At 46.0% G+C, this 12,403-nt stretch overlaps 1 protein-coding gene and 1 long non-coding RNA gene across 3 annotated transcripts in view; one reads left to right on the plus strand and one right to left on the minus strand.

Annotated features, from left to right (window-relative positions):
* SYK (spleen associated tyrosine kinase) overlaps positions 1-12,403 on the plus strand; it is an 83,433-nt gene that overhangs the window by 66,864 nt on the left and 4,166 nt on the right. For both annotated transcript variants that reach the window (XM_043567037.1, XM_043567038.1), the window contains 4 exons: positions 1,421-1,630; positions 2,775-2,964; positions 9,829-9,969; positions 10,676-10,788. In XM_043567037.1, the coding sequence (XP_043422972.1) occupies positions 1,421-1,630; positions 2,775-2,964; positions 9,829-9,969; positions 10,676-10,788 (654 nt within the window). The remainder of the gene's footprint in view (positions 1-1,420; positions 1,631-2,774; positions 2,965-9,828; positions 9,970-10,675; positions 10,789-12,403) is intronic.
* On the minus strand, positions 82-10,701 carry LOC122475249. The gene is made up of 2 exons (XR_006295129.1): positions 10,614-10,701; positions 82-1,948 (listed from the first exon to the last, which is right to left on the minus strand). It is a non-coding gene; the product is annotated as an uncharacterized LOC122475249 (long non-coding RNA).

Consider the following 12,403-nt stretch of genomic DNA (forward strand, 5'->3'; position numbering starts at 1 on the left):
GGTTCTTACTCTCTGAGAGATTTATTTTTAATCATGAATGTATATTACAGTTTACTGAGTACTTGTTTTCCTCTGCTGAGATGACCTTATGGTTTTTCTCCTTTATTGTGTTTACATGGTGAAGTACACTGATTGATTTTCAAATGTTAAAGCCACCTCTCATTCAGATGTTAAAACCAACAAGATGTGGAACACACACGTCTTGTTTGTGAATTACATACTCATTCTACCTTTTTCATAACTCACTGAATTTAATTTACTAATACTTCTCTTAGAGTATTTGCATTTATGTTCATGAGAGATTTCAGTAGCTTATTTTCTTGGAATTTCTTTGCCTGGTTTTGGCATCAGGGTAATGCTGGCCTCATAAGATGAGTTGGGGGGCTTCCTTCATCTTTTCTTTTCTTGAGGGGACTGTGAGTGTTTTTTCTTAAGAAAGGACGGGTTGGGAAGAATCAAGAGATTTTTGCTCTTCATTTTGATCCCTACCTCACGTCGTATGCAAACCCAGTTCCACATGGATGGTAGACTGAAATGTGGAAAGGTACAATGATAAAACTATCTAGAAATAACATAGGGAAATATGTCCATGATTGCAGAAGGGCGAGGGATACTCTTGGGGTGCTGGGGGTGTGTTTGTGTAGGAACTACAGTGTGTGTTCAGTGTGGAAACGCTTGTTAAGATCTGCACAGAAGGTGTCTGTGTCTTTCTGAATGTATGTTAGACTTACTCTGTTATTCTGCTATTCTACCTGTTTTGTGGGACAGACCTATTTTTATTCTCCCACTTGGGGGTTCAACCAACGAGGTGTAATTCCTGTGTGGGAATTGTATCATAGAGAAATGCAGTTTTCTAAATCCTCCACAGTTAAGTTCCACCCATTTATTTCAGTCCCATTATATCAGAATATTTTCAGGAGGTCAAATGTGACCTATGTGATGTTGTTATGAGAAAATGAAAAACAGTTAATTTTTTACAAACTTGTTGAAGCTTGCTTAAAAGCATCGGTGCCCAGTTTTAAAAAGTGTTTTGTAAACAATGAGCTTGAACAGTGTGTGCTTTTCAATTCTGCATCCAGAAATTCATTTTAAACATATATCAAAGGAACATTGTATTCACATACATCACAGATCACCTGTAGATGGTATAGGAACTCATGCATGTCATGGTTTGTAAGGTTTATTTGAAAGCTGCTCATACTCTATAATATTTAGGCTCTGCTTGCTCGGACTGTTCTTCAGCTCCCCCCTTTAACTAATGAAGGGCGACTCTCTTCGTCTATAAAGCAGAGAGAATGTGGTTGCAGCTGTTTCCAGAACCCCATTTCTAGCAGAGCAGTTACGCCCCGCGGAAGGCAATTACCTAAACCCCGGCCACTTTGAAAACTTTCTTTCTTATGTGTTACGATTTCTTTCGCAGAGTCGTGAAAACGGTGGCTGTGAAGATTCTGAAGAACGAGGCTAACGACCCCGCTCTTAAAGATGAGTTATTAGCGGAAGCCAATGTCATGCAGCAGCTCGATAACCCTTACATCGTGCGCATGATCGGCATCTGTGAAGCCGAGTCCTGGATGCTGGTGATGGAGATGGCGGAACTGGGTCCGCTCAACAAGTATTTACAGCAGAACAGGTAACTTCGCGTAGGCCGGAAGCTTACACTGTGCTGGGGCAAAACCCACCAGCCCAGTGTACGTCATAGCCCGATTTCTCTGGGAAGCTTTGTCTCCTCCCATGCCTTCCCAGTGTTGGCCCACCCTTACGGGGCCTTGAGGGAGGAGGGAAAAGAGCTGTAGTCTTCCGATCAAATGTTCTTTTTGCACTTGTTGTGCTAAGAAAACCTCCAGTCCAACAATTTCGTCTTCTTCATGGTCCTTTGCTCACTCTCAATTGCCCAGTGATAGAATCCGCCATAGAAGAAGGCTCCCCTCGCTGGCAGAACATGCCCTGCCTAGTGAGAGAAATATTGAACATTCATTTTTATTTTTTTAAGTGTATTTACTTTAAGTGATTGGGGGAGGGGCGGGGGGGGGGAGAGAGAGAATCCCAGGGAAGCTCCGTGCTGTCAGTGCAGAGCCCAACGTGGGGCTCGAACCCACCAACTGTGAGATCATGACCTGAGCCAAAGTTGGACGCTTAACTGACGGAGCCACCCAGGCGCCCCCAAAATCAACATTTTTAAAGGGGAGATAGTGATGTCTTATGTGTCTGGCTGACCTCTACATTCCTCCAAGTCATTCTGAAAATATCTGTTGCTATCAATGGGTTACAACTGTTGGTGGGGTATTCCTGCTGGGCTCATCTACAGCCATTGTTGAGAGGGAGGAACTCCCATGGAGTAAGTCGTACGAACAGCCACCGACTACTTTGTCCCGTTGGCTACATTGCGTTTGTATTCTACTCAGATTGTGTCTTTAATCTGCAGAGAAGGGAGGCGCCATTAACCTCACTCCACAGGTAAGAAACGGAGACTCAGTTGGTGTTGTTACCTGTCCCGTTTTGGAACAAGGGTTCCAACCGAAGCCTGGCCCTCCGTGAGTGGGGGCTGCCCATGCCATTGTGCTACTTCTCACGCAGTTCAAAGCACACCTTGAAAAGCGTACCGGTTCGAGACCAGGACAATGGTGCTCGGCTTTGGGCAGCCATAGATCAACAAGGTTTTTGTCACCAGTTGTTACTCTGACGGACAATAGGCAATGCGTGGACCCCTCTGCCTACCTGAGGAGCATACTTGAACTACAGTTTGCTATCACTCATGACACATCTGTAACTTTCAGGCACGTCAAGGATAAGAACATCATAGAGCTGGTTCATCAGGTTTCTATGGGAATGAAGTATCTGGAGGAGAGCAATTTTGTGCACAGAGATCTGGCGGCAAGAAACGTCTTGCTGGTTACTCAACACTATGCCAAGATCAGTGATTTTGGACTTTCCAAAGCGCTCCGTGCTGATGAAAACTACTACAAGGTAGGAATAACTTAGCCAGTATTCAAAGCAGCAGGTACTGAGAATCTGAAATGCAAATGTCTGTGTTCCGGGGGTACGTGGGCAGCTCAGTCCGTTGAGCGTCCCACTCTTGATTTCAGCTCAGGTCGTGATTCCCCAGGTCGTGGGATCGAGCCCTGCATCTTAAGCCCTGCTTAAGATTCTCTCTCTGTCTCTGTCTCTCTTTCTCCCTCTCTTTTCCCTTCCCTCACTCACACACTCTCACCCTCTCCCTCTGCCCTTCCCTCACTCATGCTGTCTCTCTCTCTCTGTCATCCTCCCTCTCAAAAAAAAATAGCTATAGCTACAACAATTTGTTAGTGGATGCACAATATTAAAAGATATAACTTATGACACCAAAAAACATAAAATATGGTGGGGAGGGACGAAAGGGCAGAATTGTTTTACATTTATAAGATGTTTTGTGTAAGCCTCAATATAATGACAAAGAGCTGAGTTGTGCACATAAGACAGAAGAGAATCTAAGCATACCGCGACGAGAAACCATCCAATCACAAAGGAAGACAACAAGAGAGGAAGGAAAGAACTATAAAACAGCTGGAAAACAGTAAGATGGCATTCGTAAGTTCCTAACCTGTCAATAATTATTTTAATGTAAATGGATTAAATTCTCCAATCAAAAATAGAGAGTCGCAGAATAAATTTAAAAAACCTACAAGACTCAACTGCATGCTGCCTACAAGAGAGTCCCTTCAGCTTTAAGGACACACATAAACTCAAGGTGAAGGGATGGGAAAGAGACCCCATGAAAATGGAGACCAAAAAGTAGCAGAAGTAGCTACATCAGACAGAACGGACTTTAGGCCAAACACCATACCAAGAAACAAAGAAGGGCATCACGTGATAATGGTGAAGTTGACTCTTTACGAGGATACAACAATTTTAAATATGTATGCGTGCGACATTGGAGAACCATCTGAATACAACCTGAATGAACAAATACTAAAAGACCTGGAGGGACAAATAGACAATAGCACAATAACAGTAGGGGGTTTTAATACCCCACTTTTAATGATGGATAGGTCATCCACGCAGAAAATCAATAAGGAAACATTGGACTTGAACTATACTTTAGGCCAAATGGACCCAACAGTAGTCACAGGTGAATTCTACCAAACATTTAAAGGAGAATTATTAATACCAGTCCTTCTCAAACTCATTTTACAAGGCCAACATTACCCTGATCCCAAGGTACCACAAACAAAACTATAGGCCAAAGTCCCTGATGAACACGCACGCAGAAATTGTCTGTAAAATACTCGCAAACTGAGTTCAACAACCCATTGAAAGAATCCTACACCATGGACAAGTGGTAATTACCCTTGGATGCAAGAATGGTTTAACATCTGCAAAACAATAAATGTGATATCCTGCATTAATAGAAAGAAGGCTAAAAATCCTATGGTCATCTCAATAGATGCAGGAAAAGCATTTGACAAAATTCGGTGGCCTTTCATGATACTTTCAACAAAGTGGGGATGGAAGGAATATGCCTCAACACAGTGAAGGCCACATATCACAGGCGCGCAGCTAACATCAGTCTCAATGGAAAAAGGTTGAGAGCTTTCCCTCTAAGATCAGGAACAAGACAAGAGTGTCTGCTCACAGCACTCCTATTCAACATAGTACTGGAAGTCCTAGCCAGAGCGATCAGGCAAGGAAAATAAATAAAAGCCATCTATACCTAAAAGGTAGAATAGAATTGTCTTTATTTGCAGTTGATGTGATCTTACATAGAGAAAACACTAAAGATTCTACCAAGAAAACCGTTACAACCCATCAATCCGGTAAAGTACAAGATACAAAACCAACTTGCAGAAATCAGTTGCATCTCGACGCACCAACAATACACTGTCTGAAAAAGAAATAAAAGCTCATTTACCATTGTATCAAAATGATAAAATACTTAGGAATGAATTTCAATAAGGAAGTAAAAGATCTAAACACTGAAAATTGTAAAATACTGGAAAGAAATGGAAGAAGATAAATAAAATGAAAAGATATCCTCCACTCATGGATTGAGAGTTAATATTGTCCATACTACTCAAAGCCATCTATATGTTTAATGCAAATCCCTATCAGGATTCCAATGGCATTTTTTTTTCAGAGATAGAAAACAAATTCTGAAATTCATATGGAACCCAAAAGGCCCCAAGTAGCCAAAGCAATCTTGAGAAAGAACAAAGCTGCAGTCATCATGCTCCCTGGTTTCAAACCACACTACAAAGCTATAGTGATCAAAGCAGTATGGTACTGATGTAAATAAAGACACATGGGCCAGTGGGACAGAACCAAGAGCCCAGAAATAACCCTAAAATAATAGCCAACTAATAATACTTGACAAGGGAGCCAAGAATGCTCAGGAAAGGACAGTCTCTTCAGTAATAAATGGTGCCGGTAAAACTGGATGTTCGCATGCAAAAGGAGGAAATTGGACCCCTATATCATACCACTCACAAAAATTAACTCAAAATGGATGAAGGACTCAAACATAAGACCTGAAACCACAAAAGTCCTAGAAGAAAACATATGAAAAATGCTCCTCGACATTGGTCTTGGCAATGAAGATTGCCAGTTTTTTGGATATGACACCAAAAGTCCAAGCGACAAAAGCAGAAATCAACTAATGAGATTATGTCAATTTAAAAAGTTGTTGTACAGGGGCGCCTGGGCGGCTCCGTTGGTTAAGCGTCCGACTTCGGCTCAGGTCATGATCTCGTAGTCCATGAGTTCGAGTCCCGTGTCAGGCTCTGTGCTGACAGCTCGGAGCCTGGAGCCTGCTTCAGATTCTGTCTCCCTCTCTCTCTGACCCTCCCCCATTCATGCTCTGTCTCTCTCTGTCTCAAAAGTAAATAAACATTAAAAAAATTTTTTTTAAGTTGTACAACAAAAGAAACAACAGAGTGAAAGTCAACCAATGGAATGAGAGAAAATATTTGCAAACCAAGACATAAATATTGAAAATCTATAAGGAATTCATACAATCAATAGCAAAAAAGTACAATAAAATAAAAATCATATTTTAAAATGCACAAAGGACCTGAATAAACATTTTCTATTCTTTTTCTGTATTTCTGTAACCAAAGAGGACATACAAATGGCCAACAGGTACATCTAAAGGATCACAAATCATCAGGGAAATGCAAATCAGAACCACATGGAGATACCACTTTACACCTGTCAGAATGAATATTATCAAAAAAATAAAAAATAACAGGTGTTGGTAAGGATGTGGAGAAAAGGGAACCCTCTTGCACTGTTGGTAGGAATGTCAGTTGGTGCAGCCAGTATGGAAAACAGCATGGGGAGCCCTTAAAAAATGAAGAATAGGACTCCCGTGTGATCCAACAATCTCACTTCTGTGCATTTATCTGAAAGAAATGAAGTCACCATCTAGCAGAGATATCTACACACTCTCATATTTATTGCAGTCATTACATACAATAGGCAAGATAAAGAAACAACCTAAATATCGAACAATGGATGAATGGATCAAGAAGACGTGATGTGGTGTGTGTGTGTGTGTGTGTGTGTGTGTGTTGGTTTAAAATACAGACAACCACATGGGATACGTCAACCATAACAAAAGGAGGAAATCTATTTGCAACAACACGGATGGTCCTCGAGGGCATTATGCTGAGTGATAAGCCAAACAGAGAAAGAGAAATACTGCATGCTTTCACTTATATGTGGAATTTAAAAGCCAAACTCACAGAAACAGTAGATTCTGGTTGTCCGGGACTGAGGGGTAGAGGAGATGAGAAGACGGTAGTCTCAGAATGTAAACTTTTAGTTATCAGAGGAATAAATTCTGGGGGTCTGTGTTGGGTATGGTGCCTGCAGCCTATAGGACCGTGCTATATATATACGTGGAAGTTGCTACGAGAATAGATCTCGCATGTTCTTCCCACAACACAAGCAATGGTAATTTTGTCAGATGAAGGATGTGCTAAGTAACCTTACTCTGGTAAACATCTTGCAATACCTGTGTGGCTCAGTCACCGTAGCGTGCATGTTAGAAGCGGCACGGAGATCACGCACTCCTGAAAAGACGGAGACATGGACCATTTCTTTGAGAAGACAGGGTGAAATGGAACAGAATCGAGAGCTAAACAGCGTTACAGAGAAATGATACTAATGGAAGAACATCTGTGCATGACAACGTGACCTTGCGCCGAACACAAATGCCCTTTGATCCTGCAGCTCTGCCCTGCACGGGGCACAGATACACACGGCCAGTAATGTTCGTTCTAGAATGACGTGTAATAGCAAACATCAGGAAACTGCCTCATGGTCTCTCGGTGGGAGGCTGGTTACATCAGTCGTACTAGATTTATAGGAGGCATGCAATTAACTCTTCTAAAAGTGACTATTTGCGCGTGCTGATGTGGAAATATATCTACAACACGTGCTTGAGCAGCACCATTAAAAAAATGAAGTGCAAAGCATATGCTCCTAGCTTTTCCACCTCCAAAAACATATATATTCTCTCTCTGTACTCGTATATAGATTTTTCTGGAAAGATTCAGGACAAACTACCAAACACGGCCGTCTCCGTGGATGAGGATTTGGAGTTGGTGGAGAGAGATTTACCTTTTTGATGTATATAGGATTTGTCAAAGGGTTACCTTTGTATCACCTCAAAATTAAAATTAAAACCAAAATGACACACGAGTATATTGTTCACAACGTTTGAAGTCAGAATCTAAAAATAATGCATAACATGATTGAGATGGAAGTGTAATCAGTGTGTCGTTTAGAGACGGGCCATGGTATCTGTGCTCTCAGGCCGATGTTCCCGGGCTGTCCCCTCTCAACCCACCACCTCCCTCCCCACGAGGGTGCTTGTGACGGTTCCGTCCACAGGACGTAGCAGAACTTACGTGCGCCAGACTCCAAGCCCTAAAGGGTTTCGCGGGGCACGATTCTGATCTCTTTACTACCGCTTGCTTTTTTATTTTATTTTTTTATTGTTTATTTTTGAGAGAGAGAGAGAGTGTGTGTGTGTGTAAGCAGGGGAGGGACAGAGAGAGAGGGAGACACAGAATCCGAAGCAGGCTCCAGGCTCTGAGCTGTCAGCACAGAGCCCGATGTGGGGCTCGAACCCACGAACCCTTGAGATCTTGACCTGAGCCGAAGTCGGACGCTTAGCCGACTGAGCCACCCAGGCGCCCCTACCACTTGCTTTTTGAAATTAGAAAGTTTAAAGCATTTTGGGGGCGCCTGGCTGGCTTAGTCAGTGGACCATGCAACTCTTGATATCAGGCTTATGAGTTCGAGCCCCACGTTGGGTGTAGAGATTACTTAAAAATGAAATCTTTTTTGGGGCGCCTGGGTGGCGCAGTCGGTTAAGCGTCCGACTTCAGCCAGGTCACGATCTCGCGGTCCAGGAGTTCGAGCTCCGCGTCAGGCTCTGGGCTGATGGCTCGGAGCCTGGAGCCTGTTTCCGATTCTGTGTCTCCCTCTCTCTCTGCCCCTCCCCCGTTCATGCTCTGTCTCTCTCTGTCCCGAAAATAAAAAAAAAAAAAAAAAAAAAGAAATCTTTTTTTAAAAAAAAGTTTAAAACAGATTGTAAGCAATACTTGCAATCTGTAACAAAATAATTAATGTCAGCCTAAAATCACGGACAAAAACACAATGATAGTTAAAGATGCTACAGCCCAGTATTTCTTGGAGCGTGACCATGGGATCTTGATGCTTGACTCTTTGCATGTTGCAACAAGCTCCATGAAATATGAGTCACCCAGGAAGAGGTGAGAGAAAAAAGACAAAAAGGTACAAGAAATACGGTCTGAATCTTAAAAATATGTACTTAAATCTAGGGGCGCTTGGGTGGTTCAGTCAGTTAAGTGTCTGACTTCGGTTCAGGTCATGATCTCCCTGTTCGTGGGTTCGAGCCCCGTGTCGGGCTCTTTGCTGACAGCTCAGAGCCTGGAGCCTGCCTCGGATTCTGTGTCTCCCCCTCTCTCTGCCCCTCCCCTGCTCGTGCTCTCTCTCTCTCTCTCTGTCACAAAAATAAACATTAAAAAAATTAATATTTATTTAAATCTTAAAAATTTAAGATTTAGTCATAGTTTTACGATTCAGACCAAATACGTACATGCAAACATGCACACGACATTTGGGGAGTCATTTTCTTCTTTTCTTCTTTCTTTTTCTTTCTTTCCTTCCTTCCTTCCTTTGTTCTTTCCTTCCTTCCTTTCTGAGAGAGACAGAGCATGAGCAGGGGAGGGGCAGAGAGAAAGAGAGACAGACAGACAGAGTCTGAAGCAGGTTCCGGGCTCTGAGCTGTCAGCACAGACCCTGACGGGGAGCTTGAACTCACGAACCACGAGACCATGACCTGAGCTTAACTGACTGAGCCACCCAGGCGCCCTATTCTTGTTTTTCTTAACGGTGGTTAATACACATAACCTAAATTTGACCATCGTAACCGTTTTTAAGTGTAATGTTAAGCACATTCCCTGCGGTTACAGAAACTCGGTCCTCATTAGGCCCTGGCCACAGTTACTGCACTTTCTGTCTGTGACTGGGAGCCCTCTAGGGGCCTCAGGGGGGTGCTTTCACGCAGTATTTGCACCTTAGTGACTTGACCGGGCTTGTTTTACTGAGGATAATGTCCTCGGGGTCCATCCCTGTTGTAACATGTGCTAGAATTCCCTTCCTTTTTAAGGTCCGGTGACTTTCCACCACAGGAATATCGACATGTCGTTTATCCGTTCCTCCGGCGGTGGACCCCGGGCGGGCTCCCGCCTTTTGCTGCCGTGAACGGGGGCGCCCGCGATCCTGTCATTAACGGAGTGCCCCCGTCTGCTTTGCCCGCAGGCCCAGACCCACGGGAAGTGGCCGGTCAAGTGGTACGCCCCCGAGTGCATCAACTACTACAAGTTCTCCAGCAAGAGTGACGTCTGGAGCTTCGGCGTGTTGATGTGGGAGGCGTTCTCCTACGGGCAGAAGCCGTACCGGGTGAGCCGCCGCGGCTGCACTGAGCCATCACAACAGATCAGACAGATCAGCCACACGCTATTGCCACGGGACCCCTTTGGAAAATCATAAAATCCGGGCACCCTTTCTGAGTCTTGCACGGCCTTTTTGCCAGTGAGCCATTAACAGGACCTCAGTTTTGTTCTAAGTTGAAGAGGCAGTATTTGATAATAACTGAACAGTGTATGTTTTTTTCATGACGCGTTACGCCTGGCGGTGTGCATAAAACAGACCCAAATCAACATTCATTAGAGTTGAAATAGAAATGATGGAAATTTCCATGACTACATTTGCAGTCCAGTTAAATATTTTAGTTGTTGTTTTTTTTTGTTGTTGTTTTTTTTTTTTTAATCCGAGTGGATACATCTCAAAAAGGGCCCATGTGCTGGAACACAGCTTGATGAATTTTCACAAATGGGATGTGCTCATGAAACCAGAGCCCAGGCGATCAAAACAGAACAGAACCCCCCCACCCCCCGGTTCCCCTTGCACATACAAGCTGTCCCCCAAGGGTCACCCCATCTGATGTCTAGATCCCGGGTTAGGAGCTCCTGTTTTTTGTACTTTTTCCAAGTGAAATCGCGCAGTGTGTACTTCTGTTTCTCTGGGGCGGGGGTAGGTCCTACCCGCTGTTTTGTTGTAGTCAACACCACGTTCACCAAGCTCGGGTATGTTCTGCGTGTTTCAGGGCATGAAGGGAAGCGAGGTTTCGGCCATGCTGGAGAAAGGAGAGAGAATGGGGTGCCCCACGGGGTGTCCGAGGGAGATGTACGAGCTGATGAAACTGTGCTGGACGTATGAGTGAGTACTCGCACGCCCTGTGGTTTGTGCAAATGCCCTGGGGCAAATGGGAGGCACCGAAAAGAAGCACCGCCTCCCTTCTGAAATTAGAAATGACTCCTCATCGGTCTTTGATTGCTTTTCCAACAAAGCTGTGTTTCTGAAGGTTGGAGTGTTTCTATCAGTGACTTGAAACAGGGCAGGGGGTGGGGGTGGGGGCAGGCGATGATCAGAGGCTCGGTCTGAATGTCAGCAGTCCCACGATGCACCACTGAACGGAAAGGCACCGTTTCCTTGGGTGTGGCTCCAGGAGCGGGTCTGGCTACCCCCGGGGAGAACCCTGCCCCCGGCCGCCAGCATCTCTGTTCACCTGGCTGTCCCCTGGGTTCCATGGTGTGTCTGGGGTGGGGAACCGAACCCTGAGTAGGCGGACATCCCCCCCCAGCCCTCCCGCTTTGCAGAGGGGAGTGGGGTGCTCAGAGAGGTACCTGCAGAGGTCACGCTGGGGGCCTGGGTGCACTGTGGAACCCAGGGAGGACACACGGGGACCGGGGCTGGGGGCTTCAGCTAGAAGGGTTTCACAGACTCCTTGCAGGTCCTGTACGTAGAGATTCCAGGGGAAAAGGCCTGGTGAATTGGGAGAAGTTGGGGCTCTTCACACTGAAAAACAGGGCGGCGGCCTAATGGAGAAAGGCCTGGGACATTTAGGATGTCTGAGGTCGGGAATGATCTAGATGGAGCCCCAAGTGCTGCTTAAAGATCAGCAAACACGAGCAACAGGGCGACATTGCCCAGACCATCCTTGTCCCTGGTCCCGGCTCTGCTCAGGGCCAAGTCCATTCCCTCTGAGTGCCCCCTCCCCTGAGAGCCCCCTCCCCGAAGAGTCCCCTCCCCTGAGTGCCCCCTCCCCTGAGAGTCCCCTCCCCTGAGAGCCCCCTCCTCTGAGCGCCCCCTCCAGAGCCCCTCTCCCCTGAGATTCCTCTCCCCTGAGAGCCCCCTCCCCTGAGAGCCCCCTCCCCTGAGGGCTCCCTCCAGAGCCTCCCTCCCCTAAGAGCCCCCTCCCCTGAGAGTCCCCTCCCCTGAGAGCCCCCTCCTCTGAGCGCCCCCTCCAGAGCCCCTCTCCCCTGAGATTCCTCTCCCCTGAGAGTCCCCTCCCCTGAGGGTCTCCTCCCCTGACAGCCCCCTCCTCTGAGCGCCCCCTCCCCTGAGCACCCAGGTGTTCACGTGGCCACTCTCCCCACTGGAGGTGCCGTGTGCAAGCCTCCATCCCAGCACCAGGCAGGGGGTCAGCAGGCCTCAGGGAAAGCCCAGCCCCTGCTGGAGCCTGCAGTTGAAGAGAGGGGCGAACAGGCCACAGGTAAGGCACGAAATTAGTGCATTCTGTTGTGTGTTCGCAGAAGGGGAGGAGTCCGATGGCCTTTCAGGGCTGAGGACACGGCCCAGGGGACCACACAGGGGACACATGTGGGCGGGTGCTTACTCATAGAAGGAGCAGGTGCTTGGAGGCACAGAGGCTCACGGAGCTTCCAGAACTTGGTGGAGTCGGTGAAGTGAATACAAACGAGCCCTGTACATTCTCCAGGCTTTTTGAGGCTTTTTTGTTTCCATTCTTTCCTCTGTTCTAAACAGTCAGCTA

The sequence above is a fragment of the Prionailurus bengalensis genome, chromosome D4 (genome assembly GCF_016509475.1).
Source record: "Prionailurus bengalensis isolate Pbe53 chromosome D4, Fcat_Pben_1.1_paternal_pri, whole genome shotgun sequence".
NCBI classification, from domain to species: domain Eukaryota; kingdom Metazoa; phylum Chordata; class Mammalia; order Carnivora; family Felidae; genus Prionailurus; species Prionailurus bengalensis.